The sequence below is a fragment of the Eucyclogobius newberryi genome, unplaced genomic scaffold (genome assembly GCF_026437365.1).
Source record: "Eucyclogobius newberryi isolate DKJ021-1_F unplaced genomic scaffold, fEucNew1.0.hap1 SCAF_539, whole genome shotgun sequence".
Classification (NCBI taxonomy): Eukaryota; Metazoa; Chordata; class Actinopteri; order Gobiiformes; family Gobiidae; genus Eucyclogobius; species Eucyclogobius newberryi.
Window position 1 is genome coordinate 15,567 of NW_027316211.1, and position 24,991 is coordinate 40,557.

General features: G+C 41.1%; 2 protein-coding genes across 2 annotated transcripts; both read right to left on the reverse strand.

Moving 5' to 3' along the window:
• Nucleotides 1-3,765: 3,765 nt before the first annotated feature.
• On the reverse strand, nt 3,766-9,120 carry LOC140383553 (trace amine-associated receptor 13c-like). Its single transcript, XM_072465997.1, has 5 exons — nt 9,002-9,120; nt 8,542-8,604; nt 5,807-5,973; nt 5,070-5,295; nt 3,766-4,567 (listed from the first exon to the last, which is right to left on the reverse strand). The coding sequence occupies exons 1-5, from the start codon at nt 9,118-9,120 to the stop codon at nt 3,766-3,768; spliced, it is 1,377 nt and encodes a 458-aa protein (XP_072322098.1).
• Nucleotides 9,121-17,001: 7,881 nt separating this feature from the next.
• Nucleotides 17,002-22,356, reverse strand: LOC140383554 (trace amine-associated receptor 13c-like). The gene is made up of 5 exons (XM_072465998.1): nt 22,238-22,356; nt 21,778-21,840; nt 19,043-19,209; nt 18,306-18,531; nt 17,002-17,803 (listed from the first exon to the last, which is right to left on the reverse strand). The coding sequence occupies exons 1-5, from the start codon at nt 22,354-22,356 to the stop codon at nt 17,002-17,004; spliced, it is 1,377 nt and encodes a 458-aa protein (XP_072322099.1).
• Nucleotides 22,357-24,991: the final 2,635 nt, after the last annotated feature.

The following is a 24,991-nucleotide window of genomic DNA, read 5'->3' on the forward strand; positions in this document are numbered from 1 at the left end:
TGGTGTTATTGTAGTATATGTTAGAATCGCTACACCAGGAGGCAACCATTACTGTTATAGCTTGAGACATCTTCACATGGCGTCTCCACTTAGTAAGTTTTGTTTTTTCTCACACGGGCCCCATCAAGTCTGTGGAGTTCAGTTTCGTTTTCGTCACATGGTCAAATTGTATTTTTATCCAAATTAAATATGCAATGTTAAAAAGAAAAAAAAATGTATTGCGTAAAATAAATATAATATATAAATAATTTAATAAGAGTATTTACATCTTATTTTCTGATTCTTAAAGGATAGAGGTTGTAAAAATAAAAGACATATCTGTATTTCAGTTGACAATGAATAATGTTAAAATAAAGGGTGGCCATCTTCCCATAGTATTTATTTTACAGTACTTTGGCTTCATATAAGTCAGTCTTGAATATCTTAAAGGTCAACATCATTTTGAGTTTTCCTAAACCAGGGATAGCAGAACACATATATAATGGGATTGATACATGAGTTTAAGTATATGAGCCAGAGTTCAGCCTCTCCAGATGAAGCTCCAAACAGATTACTGTCTGCTGCCACTGTGAAACAATAATACGGACAAAAACAAAGGAGAAACACAATTACCAGAAGACCAAGGGTTTTTGTGGCTTTCATTTCAGTTTTCTGAACCCTTATCGCGATTGGCCCCACTGTGATGGATGACATTTGAGAGCGTATTGCACGAGCTTGGGATACAGCTACTACAAATACTCTTATATATAAAAATGTAATTACAATCATAGGTGCCAAAAATGTCACTACAAGATCCACAACTCCCTCTGCATAGTTTACAATAACCACACACTCTCCAATGCAAGACTTATATATGTTGTTGTGGTTGTTGTTGGTGTTGGGTGTTTTATGGCAGTTGGCATCCGAGTGTTGCATTACCGCCAGACTTTATTCCTCATACCTTGTCGTAGTCCTCAAAAGTTCTTCCCCCATTGCTTTGGTGATTCAAAGCTCATGAGATCATGAGATGTCTTTGCTTTTGTATCCTTTAGAAGTTCTTCTTCCCCTCAGACTTTGTCGCAGCCCTTAAAAGGTCTTATTCCATTGTTTAGGTGTCACAAAACCCATGAGGTCATGAGATGTCTTTGTTGTTGTTGTTTTATGGCGGTTGGCATCCAATTGTTGTTGTTGTTGTTGTTGTTGTTTTTATTTTTATGGCGGTTGGCATCCAATTGTTGCATTACCGCCAGACTTTATTCCTCAGACTTTTCGTAGTCCTCAGACTGTCGTAGTCCGTAAAAGTACTCCTTCCATTGCTTTGGTGTTACAAAGCCCATGAGGTCATGATATGTCTTTGTGACTAGAATAGTTGTTGTTGTTTCAGAGACCAACCGGCTTTATTCCAGGGAGACTCTTCTTCATCTTCCTCTCCTTCTTTGACGTTCGGTGCTTCCACCGTACAGCTTTATTCTTTAGGCTTCATTCTATAGGCTTTAATATTTCCACTGATGTCGCTGCTTGGTAGCCGTGCGTCTACGAGACTGGACGAGGACAGGAGACCACCCCCACCCCCATCTCGTCACTCTGATCACCCTGACTCCCCAAAAGCAGACCCCCATCACTCCGACTCCCATTTAGCGCCTTTAGCCTGTTTTCTATATCTGCCCAATCAAGCTCCTTTGTTCCAAGGAATCTCCCTGCAGCTTTAGCAATGATCCTGATTCTTTCAGTTCTGCTTTGAGTCTGAGCAGCACAGTTTACAACATCCACCATAAAGAGTACAAAATCCTCTCTATCCACAACCAGGGTATTCTCATTAATTCTGGAACCTGCACACTTGGGACCTCCACTCTGGAAACCTTCACACTTCTTGGGAGCCACGCTGGCCTTTCTCATTTCGCCCTGGCTGGGAGCAGCGCTGGCTCCTCTCTCTGTATTTACTCTAAACTCGTTACTTGAAACTTTCTTGACTGCATCTGCATAGGATATACCTTGAGAGACCTTTATTTTATGCACCTCAGCAGCTCTTTTGCTAAACCTGCATCCCCCGTAGGCAGAGCTATGTTCTTCCCCACAGTTACAGCACTTCAGTTTTGCTCCCACGTCACACTTCCCATACTCGTGATCTCCTGCACATTTACCACATCTTTGCCTCCCTCTACAGACCGCTGCAATATGCCCAAAGCGCTGGCACTTAAAGCAACGCAGGGGCGGTGGAACATATGGCCTAACGTCATGGCACATGAACCCAATGAACACCTTACTAGGCAGGCACCTCCCTGCAAGTGTTACCATTACCGACAAGCTGTCACATGTTACCCCAGACCGGGCCACCTTCAACCGCCTAGCGTCCACCACCGTAGCTCCCGTCAAATTCTCCTTAACTTCATCCACAGACGTCGCCGTAGGGACACCTACGATAACTCCTCTGACCGTGTTTCTTTCAGCATCAGACACAAGAATGTCCTTTCCACCCAGACGTTTAGTTCCAATCGCCTTCCGTTGCTGAGCCGCGTCCTTGCACACGACCAGCAGCGAGCCATCTCTAAGGACACTCGCACTCTTGATCACTCCCACAGCTACAGTTAGGCTCTTTGACAATGCCACTGAATTCCACTCCTTAAAGGATGCACTATCCTGTGCAAGCTTTATGATCACCTTACAGTCTCTGCTCTCACTCCGGATATCAATAGCTTCAGCCTCATCCTGCTGCTCATTCCCAGAACCCTCGGACGAGCTAAGGGACTTTTTACGTTTCCGGGCACATGCAGCCAGAAAAGGCTGCTCCTCCACGCCGTCCAGAACGTCTTCGACCACCGATCCACTCTCCTCCGCCATCTCCCGTCTCTCCCAGACCGGGTCACCTTCAACCGCCTAGCGTCCACCACCGTAGCTCGTGGTGTTCCATACCAGCTGATATCCAATGTATCCTTTAGCAGTACTTCTTCCATCACTTTGGTGTTTCTAAGCCCATGAGTTCAAAGCGCGTTAGAACATCCTCTTGCTTTTCATCCTCGGCTCAGTCTCCAACACACCCCAACTTTATAACCGTTTACCCAACCCTGTGCTAGACAAGTAAGCAACCACAGCCTCACACAAACCCTGTGACTGGATCGCAAGAACGTTCCGCAGAGGGAACTCCCGCCCATTATTCCGAAACCACAAGGCCAACCCAGACCTCTCTCTGTCAGGTTGTCTAAGTAAATCTCGTAATGAATGGTTGAAAATATCCAACACAGCAAAATGCACACTTTTACTCGTGTTACTGTAACTTTGAAAGGGTATAACATGGGATCGCAAATGGCTATGTACCAATCCACAGAAATAAGAACCATATTTCTTAGTGAGGCGCTAACAACAAGGAAGCTAGAGAAGTTATTGAGAGCACATGCAAAGTCACCCAAGAACCAGCAGCCGTCGTAATACAAGAAGTGTCCTTGGGCAAGACACTTAACACGCTTCGCCCCCAATGCTACTTACAACTGGTGTGTGAATGCGTGTGTGAATGGTTCATTGATGTAAAGCGTGCCTTGAAGGTAGAAAAGCGCTAGTGACCATTTATTTACAAAATGGTCAATCTTTATTCTCTCACATAATCCAATCTTTGATTTATTTTTATTTTTCAAAAATAGGACACTTCAGAAATGCATCCACTTTCATTTAACTATCATGTTTCATACCGTCTTGCTCTACACAAGTTCATAAAAATAGTTTAATGCTAACAAAATAATTGAGGAATTACATATATATTGTATTACTTCCTGAGTAATACTTTGAGTACTTTTATTAAATGTTTATTTCACTGGAGTCTGGCTTCAAAATCTGCAGTGTAACAATGCTTTTAATAGCTCTTCTAAACCATGGATAACAACATGCATAGATGATTGGATTTATACAGGAATTGAAATATAACAGCCATAACTCTGTAACCCCTGATGAGTCTGTGAGGCCACTGTCCAATAACATAAAAATATAGACTGGACAAGAGCAAATGATGAACATGACAATCACCACGCCGAGTGTCCTTGCTGCTTTTAGCTCAGATTTCTTGGCCGCTGAATGCTGTATTGACACAGATGTAACTTGAGAACGCAATGCCCGAGCCTGGGTCACGGCCACCACAAATACTCTCAGATACAACACTGTTATTATACTGATTGGTGCTATAAAAGACACAACTAGGTCAAACACTGCTTCAATCTTTTTCACAATAATTAGACATTCTCCGTAACAGGTATTATATTTGCCAGGTTGCTGAAGCAACTCCCTCGACAGCCAGATGGCATGAATCATTGAAAATAACCAACAGAAAATCACACAGGCTTGCACACGTATGTAGGTGACTTTTGTGTGGTAAAACATGGGGTCACATATAGCAACATAGCGGTCTATAGATATCATAACCATGTTGCCCACAGAGACACTGACCACCAGATAGCTAACCAAGCCATACACGATACATACAAAGTCACCCATATAGAAACAACCATGATAAAGGAGGATTCCCGCCGGCATCGGCAGCATACCCAAAATCAGGTCTGAGAAGGCCAAAGAGAGGAGGAGGAGGTTGGTACATGTCTGGAGCTGCCTGCAAGAGAGAAATCTGAATCATAATGAAATAATCAATAATCAGAAAAGAACTTGTGTCTATGGCATTATAATGGGAATGTTTAGTTTAAGGACAGAAACAGAGGTCTGTAAATTTAGAGACGTGTAATTAATTTAAAGCAAAATTACATCACTGTAAGGAAATATGATGAGTTTAGTTGATAAAAAAATTGGAAATTGTCTGGATTTAATTCGATAAAAAGGATGATTTTTGTTTCTTTTGTGAGGATATGTCCTCATTCAAGATATATAATATTCAGATTTGAATTGCACTATTGCTGTATTAATAGAGCAACATTTAAATAACATGATATCAGTATTACAATCAACAATGACTGACATTTCAATAATATTCTAATGCTTGGACTACAGAAGCCTAGTACCCCTAAGCCTGCAAACATATTTCTGATAAACTGAACATGCCCATTGTTATAATTATGAGCATTCTGAATGAAAGTGCGCGTGCAGTGGCTGGTCTCTGCCTGTAGTGGGAGATAGAAATGATGACCAGCAGGTTGAGCAGCACGGTGAGCAGGGTGATGATGGTGAGCGCAGTGAAGGAAAAGGCTGCATCTGTGTTGGAGTGTTTGATCTTCTTGCACGAGTTGTTGATGAGAGGAAAGCAAAGCTCGTCTTCTGGTGTCTCCATGGTGTGTGTGAGAGAGAAGGAGGTGGAGAGCTCTCTCACGCCACTTTTATAGGTCAAATCTTCAGCCACAATGCAAACACAACAGGGAAACATTACAGCAGGGAGGCACCACTCAAGAGATTTGGCAAATTGTCTTATATTATTTTTGTATAAATGAATGATAATGCAAAAACAATTTATTGTAGGTTTTAGATACTGATGTTGTATTAGCTACAACTAAAATACATTTATTACGTTAAATGCAGTGCTTATGAAAAGCTTTTCAGTCAAAACAGGAGCAATAGTAATGAGTTAAATATTGAGGATAGATAGATAGATAGATAGATAGATAGATAGATAGATAGATTTATTTAATTCGATCCCTGAGAGGCAATTCTAGTACAGCCAGCAGTTTAAAAACTTTCACATACAAAACATCACAGTATTTAGCAGGGTATAGTTGTATTAGGAACAGGGCACAGGTACAAGTACAAGTACAGGTACAGGTACAGGTAAAGTTCAGCAGTGACAAGGTCTCCAGAGTGAAAATATCTGTGGGGATAAAAGAGTTTTTTGGTCTATTGGTTCTACATCTGGGCATGGTGAAGTGCCTGCCAGAGGGCAGGGCCTCGAACTGTGATTGCAGTGAGTGAACAGGATCTGTCAGAATCTCTTGCCAGAACAAGGTCGGTGACCAAAGCCAGGAGGCTTTTAGGCCATCGGCTAGCTTCTGTATTGTGTCGTTCCGTTCCAGGGTCCTGGGAAATAAAATTTCTCAACATATTCTGAAAATGTAGCACACCAGCATGCTTACCTCAAGTTTCCTCAAACAGAAATCCTGTATTTATTTTGTATTTTGACTTTGAATGTCGGAGTTTTACACTACGAGTGTGAAGCGTCAGACCCAGTTCCGACCAATCAACGGTAAGGATGATGATTTTATTTCCGGTCTTTTTGTAAACAAAGATGGCGGCGCCCTTTCGAACACGGTAGCACGCATCGCCGAATCCAGGGAAAATACTGCGTGCTGTTTGCATATTGTAGATAATTGTTACGAATATACCAGCGTCATGACTCAAACACGATGGGACACATTCAGGACGATCGCAAAAGAGTGGATCTCGCTGAACGGGAGAGAACAACGCCGTGTTGCACATCGTACACATGTTGGACAGTGAATGTCCTCTGCTATCTCCTGCTACAAAAAGTTTTACTGACAAAAGACAGCTGTTCTATGCCAAGCAGAGACTGAAGAACAAATCATACTGGTGAGTAAACCTCAATTTATATACGCTACACTACTCGTTTTATTTTAAATAACAGACGTGTGTAGTAGTAGTGGCAGTCGTGACGTCTTGTCTAACAAAATACATAGGAAATAAGAAATTAAAATGCATTTCTATGACTAACGGTAGCTCGGCCGAGGGAAAATATTGGGGACATGTCATCATGTTCATTTTCAATAATGATGATACAATGATATCAAAATAAAAATGAAAACTTGAAGCGTTAAATTTTAAGATTTTGTTTTGGACTGAATAATGAACTTGTGGGTCCATGAAAAATGTTCCTAATCCAAAACACATTGGAGGATCATCAATACAGTTCTGTAGGAATGGGCCTTGACCTGGGAATTTTCTGAAGTCAATATATGTTTTTCTTTGAAATCTCATTCACCAGCATTCCACAGAATTATTGTACATCACACTTACCGGTACTTTTTAATGACAGGAATGACCAGCTTAAGTCAAAGATTCAAGCGGATTATCCTCAGATCACCTTTCATCAGCCAACTCTGAGAAATAAGAGTGAACTTGTGTATGTTGAAACGCTTTCAACTGGGACTGTTTTAGATGATTTAGACTCTGCATCAGAAAGTGACTTAGGATCTTCAGGAACAGACAATGTCACTTCAAGCCTTGAGCATGTGACTTCAGGACTAGACAAGGAGCAAAGAGACCTCCTCCACACATTGTACTCTGCTGGAATTGCAACAAAGAACGCTGTTAAACAAAAGCCAGGTGTTCAGTGGACCTGGCCTCCTACTTCTGAGGAGTTTAATGTCACCAAGATGTGCCTCGAGAACCTTTTAACCTCCTTGCCTGGATAGTGACTGCATCAGAAGATCCTACTTTGGGCGAATTACAAGAAGTGTCAGGCCAGATTGAACTCAAGCTTCTGTCCATATGCCAAGATATAGTCTATCTGGCTTCTGATGGCTATAAACAAATACCAAAATCACTGGCCCTTGGACTAACAGTTGGACATCTCACAGGTTCATCTCATGTACTGAAGATACTGAATAATCTTGGTCACATTGCATCATTTGACAGTATTATAAACTTTTGTCACGAAATTAGAAATAAACCAATGCTATTCCTTAACACAGAGAGAACACAATTCAACTTAGAATATGAAACGATACAGAAACGTCAGACTTTTGTGTAGCATGCATGGGAGAAACCGTCGGGCCGGGTCGCCAAGGCTGTTGTAAGCAGCCTGGCGACCCTCCTTGGTCTCACAAAGTTTTTTCTCTTGCAGGTTGGTTTTATTACAAATTATGGAATAGGCGGGTCACATTCTCATTGGTTAACTTCACATCAAGGCACTTGTCTTTTACAACAGTTGGTATTTTACATTTTATCACAACTTTGAAAGTAGTCTAGCCACAGGTCTTGCAAAGTGCTGTTAAGGTAAAAAAAAAGTGCAGAAGAAAAGGTTAGTGTCAATTTAAAGTCCAGTATCTGAGGATTATAAAAATGTAAAACAATAAATCTTTTAATGAGGGATTCTCAAGAAATTGCATTTTGAAGATTTTCACACAAAAAAACGGGATTTGGAGATCTTTGCAAAAGCACAGTATTGCAAATTTTAGAATCAAAGGACATTTAAGACATAAAAATGTATGTTTTAAGGGCCACTTTGTGTAAAAATTCTCAAAAGTTTTTGACTGGATTTAGTTCAGAGGAGTTACACACCTCCTGAGGCCCATCTACCTCATCAAGGGACCAATCACGGACAGTTTTTTTTAATTATTATTATTTTCTTTAAAAAAATATTTTATGTATGTTATTCATTCTGAAACATGAAAGAAAGAAGCTTAAAATTCTAACAGACAATGAAAAATCACAGAAAGACAAGAAAATTTGGCTAGAAACAATTACTGGTGCCATGAGTTGTAGGTTACAACACACTTGTGCAGTGGACATTGTCCTTATGTCTCATGGTTCTTTTGAAACTGCTTCCAACCCAGAGACTATCAAAGTCTGTCAGTCTTGGACAAAAAAGTCCTGCACGTGTTGAACTGTCCTCGATAGTGGGCTGACCTGGCCAGTCCCAGGGAATCTGCCCAATCTTTTGCAGTGATGGAACTTCCCTTACTCTTGAGTCTTCCATCAAGACAACCATAAAGATTGTTGACAACACCTAGCATTAGGTGCAGTTCCATCGGTGGCACCAAGTCAAGCAGAGCCATCCTCGAGATCACAGAGAGGATGGCAGAGGGGCATTTGCTCACAGCCGTAAAAAATTGCTGAACTTATCTTATTCTTGCCCCTGTGATTAGCTGCTGCAGCTTCATACATGCCTCAAGCTCTGATGGAGCCAAGAGTTCGCAGTCTGCCACCATCAAGCAGAAGGTCTGGTTTGGCAAAGTCTGATTTGGGCAGCTCACACCAGGGGCATGGATATGTCCAAGCAGCTGTGCCCAATCCCAAGAATACATTTGCCTGTAACTGGTATCTTCTGATCTCAAGGCTGTGTTCAGTTCAATAAGATCCAACAGACTTGAGATCACTGCAGCTCTCACTAGCCTCCTCAACCATGGCCACAATCATGAGTTTACAGACCCCTGAGTCTTTGAACTTGTCACTGAGCCTTTTGGCAAGCTGGGTTGGATAACTCATTGTCTTGTCTCTCAAGGTTGAGACAAACCTTGAGGAATGAGCTTCCGCCATCAATGCCAACCTTGACAACGTATCTGGTCAGAGTTGGCAGAGATGGGCAATAAGACCAATAAGGTTGTTGCAATAGACAACAGTTCTTTTGACCTTTCGGCCTCCAGCCCAAAGGCCTCAGAGGAATCCATTTCACCTGTCCTCAAAGTGAAAGAAAAGAAAAAAATAATAATTAAAAAAAACCTGTCCGTGATTGGTCCCTTGATGAGGTAGATGGGCCTCAGGAGGTGTGTAACTCCTCTGAACTAAGTCCAGTTAAAAACTTTTGAGAATATTTACACAAAGTGGCCCTTAAAACATACTTTTTTATGTCTTAAATGTCCTTTGAATCCAGAATTTGCAATACTGTGCTTTTGCAGAGATCTCAAAATCCTGTTTTTTGGGTGAAAATCTTCAAAATGCAATTTCTTGAGAATCCCTCATCAAAAGATTTATTGTTTTACATTTTTATAATCCTCAGATACTGGACTTTAATTTGACACTAGCCTTTTCTTCTGCACTTTTTTTTTACCTTAACAGCACTTCGCAAGACCTGTGTTGCCCAACTGCAGGTACAACAGGAAAATGTCATTCCTAAGGGCTTCAGTCCTGAAGTTCCCACTGTCTTCATTACGGATAACATCGATTTTGCCGAGGAAACCATTTCCTTGATCACAATTTGTCCAGATCTTTTGTCTAGATACAGTTTTTATTTGATAGTATGATGTTTATCCATAATTAAACTATGTTCTGCTAGTAGCCTATTGTGGCGCTCGTGATATTGTTTGATTATTGAATTTGTGTACATTGGGATATTTTTTATTATTAAAGAATTTTGAACTTAGGCTACCCCAAATAAATTGTCTGTTTGCTGTAACCCGAGTCAATATTTTTCATCTGGGTCGGACGGTAGGCAAATTCTTATTTTTTTTACTTTGAAGGCAAAAAAAAATAGAGACTAATTCTCACGATTTTAAGACATTTCAATCGACCTTTTGTACGTCGTTCTCCTTTATTTTGGTAGTTAAGGCGAGCGGAGGGAACATGCGGGGGCACGGGCGCCGCCATGTTTGTTGTGATGATGCTACTGGGCGTGTTTCAATCCCAGAATGCATCTGCGTGAGTCAAATTTCACACCCTGACAGAGAAACACATGTCCTACACAAAGGTTAGTGGCGCCGACGGACGCAAACAAACTTGTCAAAAGCAATATGATATCTACTATGCATGTTCTGTTTTGTTACAGACGGATGTGAAGGATTGAATATGAAGAAGCGCATGTGTTGCGTGGTGCGTTCTCAGTCCTTTGAGATGAAAGACAGGTTTAACAACACGGGGAAAATGTTAAGCACGGCGGTTTAGAAAAGTCCGGTCGGTGAGTCGGCGAAATAATTGAAAAATAAAAGATTTTGACATTTTTCCAAGAAAATGCTGATATTTTTTTTCCAGTCGGCTTGTTTCATAGCGGGTCGGTCGGGTTACGGCAAACAGACATAATTTTTTGCTTAGCCTTATTATAAAGAATTTGGAACTTATTTTAATATTTTTTTTATTAGTATCAGTAAAAGGGCCTATGAAGTCGAATCTGAAATGTAGCATATGAAAAATTAGGTCATGTTTTTACTCTGGATACAAAAATGTATCCACAAAGCACTTATTTATAAATCCATTCTGCTCTAATAACTTCATACATCCAACCAACTGATCCAAATACAAATATAAGGAACACATTCTACTAAAGTATTGCATGTAACTTGCCAAGCAATTATCATGGTCTGAACATGCTGCAGCAGCATCTTCTGCACAGATCAGCTTCTGACCAGGTCCAGAGCTCCTTCTCACCTCGTCTGAGAGGAGCACAGTACAAACAGCATATTAAAAGAACTATTCCACCTCGTTTAAAGCCTACGGCCACAAAACTTAAAAAAAATAATAATAATATGTCTGTTTGCCGTAACCCGACCGACCCGCTATGAAACTAGCCGACCGAAAACAAAATATCAGTATTATGTTGAAAAAACGTCAAAATCTTTTATTTTTCAATTATTTCGCCGACTCACCGACCGGTCTCTCCTAAACCGCCGTGTCGAATATTTTTATCACGCTGGTAGACCTATCAATCATCCCAAAGGACTGATAACGCACTGCGCACCGCATGCGCATCTTCATATTCAGTCCTCCACATGCGTCTGTAACAAAACAGGGCACGCGTAAGAGCCGAGATATTGCTTTTTACAAGTTGGTTTGCCCTTCTCGGCGCCACTGACATGTCCATAGTAATGTGAGCCTCTGTCAGGTTGTGAAATTGGACTTATGCAAATGCATTCTGGGATTGAAACACCCCCAGCAGCGTCATCACAACAAACATGGCGGCGCCCGTGTCCCCCGCATGTTCCCCCCGCTCGCCTTCGCTACCAAAATAAAGGATAGCGGCGTACAAAATGTCGATTGAAATATCTTAAAATCGTAAGATTTAGTCTCCCGATCGGGTTGAGAGAGACGTTTTCCTTCATTGACTGTTGAAGCCTGACCCCTGGTGGTCACTCCGACTCAAAAGATGACAAAATTTGGATCTTGTTTTTTGCCTTCAAAGTAAAAAAAATAAGAATTTGCCTACCGTCCGAGCCACTTGAAAAATGTTGACTCGGGTTACAGCAAACAGACAATTTATTTGGGGTAGCCTAATAAGATTTTTATTTTTTTTTAATATCAATACTGTGACTCAGTATCGATAAGGAGTCCGTGACGACCTATCACCGTATCGATATTTTGAACACAACCCTAATGGTGAGCTTGTTTCAATATGAGATAATTTAGAAATTATGATTTTTTTAACACATGACTAATTCAAGACTACCACTCCCATCAACCTGATATTTCACATATCAAATGTTCATTGTATTGTCTGTCTATGTGCCAAAAATGAAGAGTGTGACCCTTTCACTTTCTGAGATAAATTGAGTGAAAGATGTTATGAGAGGCTAACATTTGCATATTTTCGTACATTTCCCAACTTCAACAGACGATTTACCCACTAACTGCAAAGTTCCCGCTTGAGGAACTTTTGGTGGAAGAAGTTTAACTATTTTACTTGATAGAAACCACAACAAAAAGTATTTCCCAGGACCCTGGGACGGAAGTCATTTTCTAGGCCCTTTCTAAGAGCTAGCCTATGGCCTATTTGGTCACCGACCTTGTTATAAACAGATTGAGGATATTATTACACCCAATGGTTTTACCACACTCTTTCACAACGCTATGAAGACAGCCAGGTTTTTCAGGTTCAAACAACCATTTTCATTAAAACACAATCAATATAATAAACCCTGAGTCTTCGTAAAAAGTGTGTTTTAGTGTGTCAATAGGGGATTCAAAGGGGCCGCAGTTTCCCCACTCCTGAATTAGACAAATATCTCTAATAAACTGGATTGTAATAAAACACACAGCATTTTGAAGTTTAACAAACAAAGAACAAATCACAGCTGTCCCTACTGTCCCCTCTGTCCTTGATTACTCTGGTGTGAGCTGATTTATTTCTGTCTTCTGGATCTGGTTCATCTGCTCCTGAGCTTGTACTTATCGGGTGAGTTACGATGTGACATGAGATATTTACACAGAAACATGGTCCAGAGTAATGATGTCTTTTGACTCGTGAGTCAGGTCTGGCCAAGAAAGTTTCATTTACACAATAGTGACACGCCAGTTGCGCCTCGGGACTAATTAGATTAATTTCTCCATGAATATCTGAGTCTGATTGTAATAAAACACACAACGTTCTGAACCTAAAAATCTAGAGAACACAACGTGTCCCCTGGGCAGTGCTTCTACTGTCCACTGGAGTCATCTTCTACAGTGTGTCTAACGCTTGCGCTTCCTGATAGATTCCCCCCGGTGGCCGTTTGGTGATTAGATTAGGTCTAATATTAGATATTAATTAATACGTTTATGGTGAATTTTATTTTCTGCGCTCCATAGATTTTCTTGTGCGCTGAGTATGTGCGAGCAGTGCGCAATTGCGCAGGCGCGCAACTTAGAGGGAACAGTGTCTGCAACCAAACTAGAAGGTGGTTTGGAAATCAGATGTCCTGGTGTTATTGTAGTATATGTTAGAATCGCTACACCAGGAGGCAACCATTACTGTTATAGCTTGAGACATCTTCACATGGCGTCTCCACTTAGTAAGTTTTGTTTTTTCTCACACGGGCCCCATCAAGTCTGTGGAGTTCAGTTTCGTTTTCGTCACATGGTCAAATTGTATTTTTATCCAAATTAAATATGCAATGTTAAAAAGAAAAAAAAATGTATTGCGTAAAATAAATATAATATATAAATAATTTAATAAGAGTATTTACATCTTATTTTCTGATTCTTAAAGGATAGAGGTTGTAAAAATAAAAGACATATCTGTATTTCAGTTGACAATGAATAATGTTAAAATAAAGGGTGGCCATCTTCCCATAGTATTTATTTTACAGTACTTTGGCTTCATATAAGTCAGTCTTGAATATCTTAAAGGTCAACATCATTTTGAGTTTTCCTAAACCAGGGATAGCAGAACACATATATAATGGGATTGATACATGAGTTTAAGTATATGAGCCAGAGTTCAGCCTCTCCAGATGAAGCTCCAAACAGATTACTGTCTGCTGCCACTGTGAAACAATAATACGGACAAAAACAAAGGAGAAACACAATTACCAGAAGACCAAGGGTTTTTGTGGCTTTCATTTCAGTTTTCTGAACCCTTATCGCGATTGGCCCCACTGTGATGGATGACATTTGAGAGCGTATTGCACGAGCTTGGGATACAGCTACTACAAATACTCTTATATATAAAAATGTAATTACAATCATAGGTGCCAAAAATGTCACTACAAGATCCACAACTCCCTCTGCATAGTTTACAATAACCACACACTCTCCAATGCAAGACTTATATATGTTGTTGTGGTTGTTGTTGGTGTTGGGTGTTTTATGGCAGTTGGCATCCGAGTGTTGCATTACCGCCAGACTTTATTCCTCATACCTTGTCGTAGTCCTCAAAAGTTCTTCCCCCATTGCTTTGGTGATTCAAAGCTCATGAGATCATGAGATGTCTTTGCTTTTGTATCCTTTAGAAGTTCTTCTTCCCCTCAGACTTTGTCGCAGCCCTTAAAAGGTCTTATTCCATTGTTTAGGTGTCACAAAACCCATGAGGTCATGAGATGTCTTTGTTGTTGTTGTTTTATGGCGGTTGGCATCCAATTGTTGTTGTTGTTGTTGTTGTTGTTTTTATTTTTATGGCGGTTGGCATCCAATTGTTGCATTACCGCCAGACTTTATTCCTCAGACTTTTCGTAGTCCTCAGACTGTCGTAGTCCGTAAAAGTACTCCTTCCATTGCTTTGGTGTTACAAAGCCCATGAGGTCATGATATGTCTTTGTGACTAGAATAGTTGTTGTTGTTTCAGAGACCAACCGGCTTTATTCCAGGGAGACTCTTCTTCATCTTCCTCTCCTTCTTTGACGTTCGGTGCTTCCACCGTACAGCTTTATTCTTTAGGCTTCATTCTATAGGCTTTAATATTTCCACTGATGTCGCTGCTTGGTAGCCGTGCGTCTACGAGACTGGACGAGGACAGGAGACCACCCCCACCCCCATCTCGTCACTCTGATCACCCTGACTCCCCAAAAGCAGACCCCCATCACTCCGACTCCCATTTAGCGCCTTTAGCCTGTTTTCTATATCTGCCCAATCAAGCTCCTTTGTTCCAAGGAATCTCCCTGCAGCTTTAGCAATGATCCTGATTCTTTCAGTTCTGCTTTGAGTCTGAGCAGCACAGTTTACAACATCCACCATAAAGAGTACAAAATCCTCTCTATCCACAACCAGGGTATTCTCATTAATTCTGGAACCTGCACACTTGGGACCTCCACTCTGGAAACCTTCACACTTCTTGGGAGCCACGCTGGCCTTTCTCATTTCGCCCTGGCTGGGAGCAGCGCTGGCTCCTCTCTCTGTATTTACTCTAAACTCGTTACTTGAAACTTTCTTGACTGCATCTGCATAGGATATACCTTGAGAGACCTTTATTTTATGCACCTCAGCAGCTCTTTTGCTAAACCTGCATCCCCCGTAGGCAGAGCTATGTTCTTCCCCACAGTTACAGCACTTCAGTTTTGCTCCCACGTCACACTTCCCATACTCGTGATCTCCTGCACATTTACCACATCTTTGCCTCCCTCTACAGACCGCTGCAATATGCCCAAAGCGCTGGCACTTAAAGCAACGCAGGGGCGGTGGAACATATGGCCTAACGTCATGGCACATGAACCCAATGAACACCTTACTAGGCAGGCACCTCCCTGCAAGTGTTACCATTACCGACAAGCTGTCACATGTTACCCCAGACCGGGCCACCTTCAACCGCCTAGCGTCCACCACCGTAGCTCCCGTCAAATTCTCCTTAACTTCATCCACAGACGTCGCCGTAGGGACACCTACGATAACTCCTCTGACCGTGTTTCTTTCAGCATCAGACACAAGAATGTCCTTTCCACCCAGACGTTTAGTTCCAATCGCCTTCCGTTGCTGAGCCGCGTCCTTGCACACGACCAGCAGCGAGCCATCTCTAAGGACACTCGCACTCTTGATCACTCCCACAGCTACAGTTAGGCTCTTTGACAATGCCACTGAATTCCACTCCTTAAAGGATGCACTATCCTGTGCAAGCTTTATGATCACCTTACAGTCTCTGCTCTCACTCCGGATATCAATAGCTTCAGCCTCATCCTGCTGCTCATTCCCAGAACCCTCGGACGAGCTAAGGGACTTTTTACGTTTCCGGGCACATGCAGCCAGAAAAGGCTGCTCCTCCACGCCGTCCAGAACGTCTTCGACCACCGATCCACTCTCCTCCGCCATCTCCCGTCTCTCCCAGACCGGGTCACCTTCAACCGCCTAGCGTCCACCACCGTAGCTCGTGGTGTTCCATACCAGCTGATATCCAATGTATCCTTTAGCAGTACTTCTTCCATCACTTTGGTGTTTCTAAGCCCATGAGTTCAAAGCGCGTTAGAACATCCTCTTGCTTTTCATCCTCGGCTCAGTCTCCAACACACCCCAACTTTATAACCGTTTACCCAACCCTGTGCTAGACAAGTAAGCAACCACAGCCTCACACAAACCCTGTGACTGGATCGCAAGAACGTTCCGCAGAGGGAACTCCCGCCCATTATTCCGAAACCACAAGGCCAACCCAGACCTCTCTCTGTCAGGTTGTCTAAGTAAATCTCGTAATGAATGGTTGAAAATATCCAACACAGCAAAATGCACACTTTTACTCGTGTTACTGTAACTTTGAAAGGGTATAACATGGGATCGCAAATGGCTATGTACCAATCCACAGAAATAAGAACCATATTTCTTAGTGAGGCGCTAACAACAAGGAAGCTAGAGAAGTTATTGAGAGCACATGCAAAGTCACCCAAGAACCAGCAGCCGTCGTAATACAAGAAGTGTCCTTGGGCAAGACACTTAACACGCTTCGCCCCCAATGCTACTTACAACTGGTGTGTGAATGCGTGTGTGAATGGTTCATTGATGTAAAGCGTGCCTTGAAGGTAGAAAAGCGCTAGTGACCATTTATTTACAAAATGGTCAATCTTTATTCTCTCACATAATCCAATCTTTGATTTATTTTTATTTTTCAAAAATAGGACACTTCAGAAATGCATCCACTTTCATTTAACTATCATGTTTCATACCGTCTTGCTCTACACAAGTTCATAAAAATAGTTTAATGCTAACAAAATAATTGAGGAATTACATATATATTGTATTACTTCCTGAGTAATACTTTGAGTACTTTTATTAAATGTTTATTTCACTGGAGTCTGGCTTCAAAATCTGCAGTGTAACAATGCTTTTAATAGCTCTTCTAAACCATGGATAACAACATGCATAGATGATTGGATTTATACAGGAATTGAAATATAACAGCCATAACTCTGTAACCCCTGATGAGTCTGTGAGGCCACTGTCCAATAACATAAAAATATAGACTGGACAAGAGCAAATGATGAACATGACAATCACCACGCCGAGTGTCCTTGCTGCTTTTAGCTCAGATTTCTTGGCCGCTGAATGCTGTATTGACACAGATGTAACTTGAGAACGCAATGCCCGAGCCTGGGTCACGGCCACCACAAATACTCTCAGATACAACACTGTTATTATACTGATTGGTGCTATAAAAGACACAACTAGGTCAAACACTGCTTCAATCTTTTTCACAATAATTAGACATTCTCCGTAACAGGTATTATATTTGCCAGGTTGCTGAAGCAACTCCCTCGACAGCCAGATGGCATGAATCATTGAAAATAACCAACAGAAAATCACACAGGCTTGCACACGTATGTAGGTGACTTTTGTGTGGTAAAACATGGGGTCACATATAGCAACATAGCGGTCTATAGATATCATAACCATGTTGCCCACAGAGACACTGACCACCAGATAGCTAACCAAGCCATACACGATACATACAAAGTCACCCATATAGAAACAACCATGATAAAGGAGGATTCCCGCCGGCATCGGCAGCATACCCAAAATCAGGTCTGAGAAGGCCAAAGAGAGGAGGAGGAGGTTGGTACATGTCTGGAGCTGCCTGCAAGAGAGAAATCTGAATCATAATGAAATAATCAATAATCAGAAAAGAACTTGTGTCTATGGCATTATAATGGGAATGTTTAGTTTAAGGACAGAAACAGAGGTCTGTAAATTTAGAGACGTGTAATTAATTTAAAGCAAAATTACATCACTGTAAGGAAATATGATGAGTTTAGTTGATAAAAAAATTGGAAATTGTCTGGATTTAATTCGATAAAAAGGATGATTTTTGTTTCTTTTGTGAGGATATGTCCTCATTCAAGATATATAATATTCAGATTTGAATTGCACTATTGCTGTATTAATAGAGCAACATTTAAATAACATGATATCAGTATTACAATCAACAATGACTGACATTTCAATAATATTCTAATGCTTGGACTACAGAAGCCTAGTACCCCTAAGCCTGCAAACATATTTCTGATAAACTGAACATGCCCATTGTTATAATTATGAGCATTCTGAATGAAAGTGCGCGTGCAGTGGCTGGTCTCTGCCTGTAGTGGGAGATAGAAATGATGACCAGCAGGTTGAGCAGCACGGTGAGCAGGGTGATGATGGTGAGCGCAGTGAAGGAAAAGGCTGCATCTGTGTTGGAGTGTTTGATCTTCTTGCACGAGTTGTTGATGAGAGGAAAGCAAAGCTCGTCTTCTGGTGTCTCCATGGTGTGTGTGAGAGAGAAGGAGGTGGAGAGCTCTCTCACGCCACTTTTATAGGTCAAATCTTCAGCCACAATGCAAACACAACAGGGAAACATTACAGCAGGGAGGCACCACTCAAGAGATTTGGCAAATTGTCTTATATTATTTTTGTATAAATGAATGATAATGCAAAAACAATTTATTGTAGGTTTTAGATACTGATGTTGTATTAGCTACAACTAAAATACATTTATTACGTTAAATGCAGTGCTTATGAAAAGCTTTTCAGTCAAAACAGGAGCAATAGTAATGAGTTAAATATTGAGGATAGATAGATAGATAGATAGATAGATAGATAGATAGATAGATTTATTTAATTCGATCCCTGAGAGGCAATTCTAGTACAGCCAGCAGTTTAAAAACTTTCACATACAAAACATCACAGTATTTAGCAGGGTATAGTTGTATTAGGAACAGGGCACAGGTACAAGTACAAGTACAGGTACAGGTACAGGTAAAGTTCAGCAGTGACAAGGTCTCCAGAGTGAAAATATCTGTGGGGATAAAAGAGTTTTTTGGTCTATTGGTTCTACATCTGGGCATGGTGAAGTGCCTGCCAGAGGGCAGGGCCTCGAACTGTGATTGCAGTGAGTGAACAGGATCTGTCAGAATCTCTTGCCAGAACAAGGTCGGTGACCAAAGCCAGGAGGCTTTTAGGCCATCGGCTAGCTTCTGTATTGTGTCGTTCCGTTCCAGGGTCCTGGGAAATAAAATTTCTCAACATATTCTGAAAATGTAGCACACCAGCATGCTTACCTCAAGTTTCCTCAAACAGAAATCCTGTATTTATTTTGTATTTTGACTTTGAATGTCGGAGTTTTACACTACGAGTGTGAAGCGTCAGACCCAGTTCCGACCAATCAACGGTAAGGATGATGATTTTATTTCCGGTCTTTTTGTAAACAAAGATGGCGGCGCCCTTTCGAACACGGTAGCACGCATCGCCGAATCCAGGGAAAATACTGCGTGCTGTTTGCATATTGTAGATAATTGTTACGAATATACCAGCGTCATGACTCAAACACGATGGGACACATTCAGGACGATCGCAAAAGAGTGGATCTCGCTGAACGGGAGAGAACAACGCCGTGTTGCACATCGTACACATGTTGGACAGTGAATGTCCTCTGCTATCTCCTGCTACAAAAAGTTTTACTGACAAAAGACAGCTGTTCTATGCCAAGCAGAGACTGAAGAACAAATCATACTGGTGAGTAAACCTCAATTTATATACGCTACACTACTCGTTTTATTTTAAATAACAGACGTGTGTAGTAGTAGTGGCAGTCGTGACGTCTTGTCTAACAAAATACATAGGAAATAAGAAATTAAAATGCATTTCTATGACTAACGGTAGCTCGGCCGAGGGAAAATATTGGGGACATGTCATCATGTTCATTTTCAATAATGATGATACAATGATATCAAAATAAAAATGAAAACTTGAAGCGTTAAATTTTAAGATTTTGTTTTGGACTGAATAATGAACTTGTGGGTCCATGAAAAATGTTCCTAATCCAAAACACATTGGAGGATCATCAATACAGTTCTGTAGGAATGGGCCTTGACCTGGGAATTTTCTGAAGTCAATATATGTTTTTCTTTGAAATCTCATTCACCAGCATTCCACAGAATTATTGTACATCACACTTACCGGTACTTTTTAATGACAGGAATGACCAGCTTAAGTCAAAGATTCAAGCGGATTATCCTCAGATCACCTTTCATCAGCCAACTCTGAGAAATAAGAGTGAACTTGTGTATGTTGAAACGCTTTCAACTGGGACTGTTTTAGATGATTTAGACTCTGCATCAGAAAGTGACTTAGGATCTTCAGGAACAGACAATGTCACTTCAAGCCTTGAGCATGTGACTTCAGGACTAGACAAGGAGCAAAGAGACCTCCTCCACACATTGTACTCTGCTGGAATTGCAACAAAGAACGCTGTTAAACAAAAGCCAGGTGTTCAGTGGACCTGGCCTCCTACTTCTGAGGAGTTTAATGTCACCAAGATGTGCCTCGAGAACCTTTTAACCTCCTTGCCTGGATAGTGACTGCATCAGAAGATCCTACTTTGGGCGAATTACAAGAAGTGTCAGGCCAGATTGAACTCAAGCTTCTGTCCATATGCCAAGATATAGTCTATCTGGCTTCTGATGGCTATAAACAAATACCAAAATCACTGGCCCTTGGACTAACAGTTGGACATCTCACAGGTTCATCTCATGTACTGAAGATACTGAATAATCTTGGTCACATTGCATCATTTGACAGTATTATAAACTTTTGTCACGAAATTAGAAATAAACCAATGCTATTCCTTAACACAGAGAGAACACAATTCAACTTAGAATATGAAACGATACAGAAACGTCAGACTTTTGTGTAGCATGCATGGGAGAAACCGTCGGGCCGGGTCGCCAAGGCTGTTGTAAGCAGCCTGGCGACCCTCCTTGGTCTCACAAAGTTTTTTCTCTTGCAGGTTGGTTTTATTACAAATTATGGAATAGGCGGGTCACATTCTCATTGGTTAACTTCACATCAAGGCACTTGTCTTTTACAACAGTTGGTATTTTACATTTTATCACAACTTTGAAAGTAGTCTAGCCACAGGTCTTGCAAAGTGCTGTTAAGGTAAAAAAAAAGTGCAGAAGAAAAGGTTAGTGTCAATTTAAAGTCCAGTATCTGAGGATTATAAAAATGTAAAACAATAAATCTTTTAATGAGGGATTCTCAAGAAATTGCATTTTGAAGATTTTCACACAAAAAAACGGGATTTGGAGATCTTTGCAAAAGCACAGTATTGCAAATTTTAGAATCAAAGGACATTTAAGACATAAAAATGTATGTTTTAAGGGCCACTTTGTGTAAAAATTCTCAAAAGTTTTTGACTGGATTTAGTTCAGAGGAGTTACACACCTCCTGAGGCCCATCTACCTCATCAAGGGACCAATCACGGACAGTTTTTTTTAATTATTATTATTTTCTTTAAAAAAATATTTTATGTATGTTATTCATTCTGAAACATGAAAGAAAGAAGCTTAAAATTCTAACAGACAATGAAAAATCACAGAAAGACAAGAAAATTTGGCTAGAAACAATTACTGGTGCCATGAGTTGTAGGTTACAACACACTTGTGCAGTGGACATTGTCCTTATGTCTCATGGTTCTTTTGAAACTGCTTCCAACCCAGAGACTATCAAAGTCTGTCAGTCTTGGACAAAAAAGTCCTGCACGTGTTGAACTGTCCTCGATAGTGGGCTGACCTGGCCAGTCCCAGGGAATCTGCCCAATCTTTTGCAGTGATGGAACTTCCCTTACTCTTGAGTCTTCCATCAAGACAACCATAAAGATTGTTGACAACACCTAGCATTAGGTGCAGTTCCATCGGTGGCACCAAGTCAAGCAGAGCCATCCTCGAGATCACAGAGAGGATGGCAGAGGGGCATTTGCTCACAGCCGTAAAAAATTGCTGAACTTATCTTATTCTTGCCCCTGTGATTAGCTGCTGCAGCTTCATACATGCCTCAAGCTCTGATGGAGCCAAGAGTTCGCAGTCTGCCACCATCAAGCAGAAGGTCTGGTTTGGCAAAGTCTGATTTGGGCAGCTCACACCAGGGGCATGGATATGTCCAAGCAGCTGTGCCCAATCCCAAGAATACATTTGCCTGTAACTGGTATCTTCTGATCTCAAGGCTGTGTTCAGTTCAATAAGATCCAACAGACTTGAGATCACTGCAGCTCTCACTAGCCTCCTCAACCATGGCCACAATCATGAGTTTACAGACCCCTGAGTCTTTGAACTTGTCACTGAGCCTTTTGGCAAGCTGGGTTGGATAACTCATTGTCTTGTCTCTCAAGGTTGAGACAAACCTTGAGGAATGAGCTTCCGCCATCAATGCCAACCTTGACAACGTATCTGGTCAGAGTTGGCAGAGATGGGCAATAAGACCAATAAGGTTGTTGCAATAGACAACAGTTCTTTTGACCTTTCGGCCTCCAGCCCAAAGGCCTCAGAGGAATCCATTTCACCTGTCCTCAAAGTGAAAGAAAAGAAAAAAATAATAATTAAAAAAAACCTGTCCGTGATTGGTCCCTTGATGAGGTAGATGGGCCTCAGGAGGTGTGTAACTCCTCTGAACTAAGTCCAGTTAAAAACTTTTGAGAATATTTACACAAAGTGGCCCTTAAAACATACTTTTTTATGTCTTAAATGTCCTTTGAATCCAGAATTTGCAATACTGTGCTTTTGCAGAGATCTCAAAATCCTGTTTTTTGGGTGAAAATCTTCAAAATGCAATTTCTTGAGAATCCCTCATCAAAAGATTTATTGTTTTACATTTTTATAATCCTCAGATACTGGACTTTAATTTGACACTAGCCTTTTCTTCTGCACTTTTTTTTTACCTTAACAGCACTTCGCAAGACCTGTGTTGCCCAACTGCAGGTACAACAGGAAAATGTCATTCCTAAGGGCTTCAGTCCTGAAGTTCCCACTGTCTTCATTACGGATAACATCGATTTTGCCGAGGAAACCATTTCCTTGATCACAATTTGTCCAGATCTTTTGTCTAGATACAGTTTTTATTTGATAGTATGATGTTTATCCATAATTAAACTATGTTCTGCTAGTAGCCTATTGTGGCGCTCGTGATATTGTTTGATTATTGAATTTGTGTACATTGGGATATTTTTTATTATTAAAGAATTTTGAACTTAGGCTACCCCAAATAAATTGTCTGTTTGCTGTAACCCGAGTCAATATTTTTCATCTGGGTCGGACGGTAGGCAAATTCTTATTTTTTTTACTTTGAAGGCAAAAAAAAATAGAGACTAATTCTCACGATTTTAAGACATTTCAATCGACCTTTTGTACGTCGTTCTCCTTTATTTTGGTAGTTAAGGCGAGCGGAGGGAACATGCGGGGGCACGGGCGCCGCCATGTTTGTTGTGATGATGCTACTGGGCGTGTTTCAATCCCAGAATGCATCTGCGTGAGTCAAATTTCACACCCTGACAGAGAAACACATGTCCTACACAAAGGTTAGTGGCGCCGACGGACGCAAACAAACTTGTCAAAAGCAATATGATATCTACTATGCATGTTCTGTTTTGTTACAGACGGATGTGAAGGATTGAATATGAAGAAGCGCATGTGTTGCGTGGTGCGTTCTCAGTCCTTTGAGATGAAAGACAGGTTTAACAACACGGGGAAAATGTTAAGCACGGCGGTTTAGAAAAGTCCGGTCGGTGAGTCGGCGAAATAATTGAAAAATAAAAGATTTTGACATTTTTCCAAGAAAATGCTGATATTTTTTTTCCAGTCGGCTTGTTTCATAGCGGGTCGGTCGGGTTACGGCAAACAGACATAATTTTTTGCTTAGCCTTATTATAAAGAATTTGGAACTTATTTTAATATTTTTTTTATTAGTATCAGTAAAAGGGCCTATGAAGTCGAATCTGAAATGTAGCATATGAAAAATTAGGTCATGTTTTTACTCTGGATACAAAAATGTATCCACAAAGCACTTATTTATAAATCCATTCTGCTCTAATAACTTCATACATCCAACCAACTGATCCAAATACAAATATAAGGAACACATTCTACTAAAGTATTGCATGTAACTTGCCAAGCAATTATCATGGTCTGAACATGCTGCAGCAGCATCTTCTGCACAGATCAGCTTCTGACCAGGTCCAGAGCTCCTTCTCACCTCGTCTGAGAGGAGCACAGTACAAACAGCATATTAAAAGAACTATTCCACCTCGTTTAAAGCCTACGGCCACAAAACTTAAAAAAAATAATAATAATATGTCTGTTTGCCGTAACCCGACCGACCCGCTATGAAACTAGCCGACCGAAAACAAAATATCAGTATTATGTTGAAAAAACGTCAAAATCTTTTATTTTTCAATTATTTCGCCGACTCACCGACCGGTCTCTCCTAAACCGCCGTGTCGAATATTTTTATCACGCTGGTAGACCTATCAATCATCCCAAAGGACTGATAACGCACTGCGCACCGCATGCGCATCTTCATATTCAGTCCTCCACATGCGTCTGTAACAAAACAGGGCACGCGTAAGAGCCGAGATATTGCTTTTTACAAGTTGGTTTGCCCTTCTCGGCGCCACTGACATGTCCATAGTAATGTGAGCCTCTGTCAGGTTGTGAAATTGGACTTATGCAAATGCATTCTGGGATTGAAACACCCCCAGCAGCGTCATCACAACAAACATGGCGGCGCCCGTGTCCCCCGCATGTTCCCCCCGCTCGCCTTCGCTACCAAAATAAAGGATAGCGGCGTACAAAATGTCGATTGAAATATCTTAAAATCGTAAGATTTAGTCTCCCGATCGGGTTGAGAGAGACGTTTTCCTTCATTGACTGTTGAAGCCTGACCCCTGGTGGTCACTCCGACTCAAAAGATGACAAAATTTGGATCTTGTTTTTTGCCTTCAAAGTAAAAAAAATAA

Excerpts from the sequence above, each read along its gene's own strand:
- LOC140383553 (XM_072465997.1), bottom strand. The coding sequence starts at position 9,120 with ATGAGTTATCCAACCCAGCTTGCCAAAAGGCTCAGTGACAAGTTCAAA. Across the intron at positions 8,605-9,001 it reads GAGAGCTGCAGTGATCTCAA|ACTCAAGAGTAAGGGAAGTT; the intron begins GTCTGTTGGATC and ends TCTTGATGGAAG. Across the intron at positions 4,568-5,069 it reads ATTTCTATCTCCCACTACAG|GCAGCTCCAGACATGTACCA; the intron begins GCAGAGACCAGC and ends TCTCTCTTGCAG.
- LOC140383554 (XM_072465998.1), bottom strand. The coding sequence starts at position 22,356 with ATGAGTTATCCAACCCAGCTTGCCAAAAGGCTCAGTGACAAGTTCAAA. Across the intron at positions 19,210-21,777 it reads GATTCCCTGGGACTGGCCAG|GACCCTGGAACGGAACGACA; the intron begins GTCAGCCCACTA and ends TTTATTTCCCAG. Across the intron at positions 18,532-19,042 it reads GCACTTCACCATGCCCAGAT|ATTTGACCTATAAAAGTGGC; the intron begins GTAGAACCAATA and ends TTGTGGCTGAAG.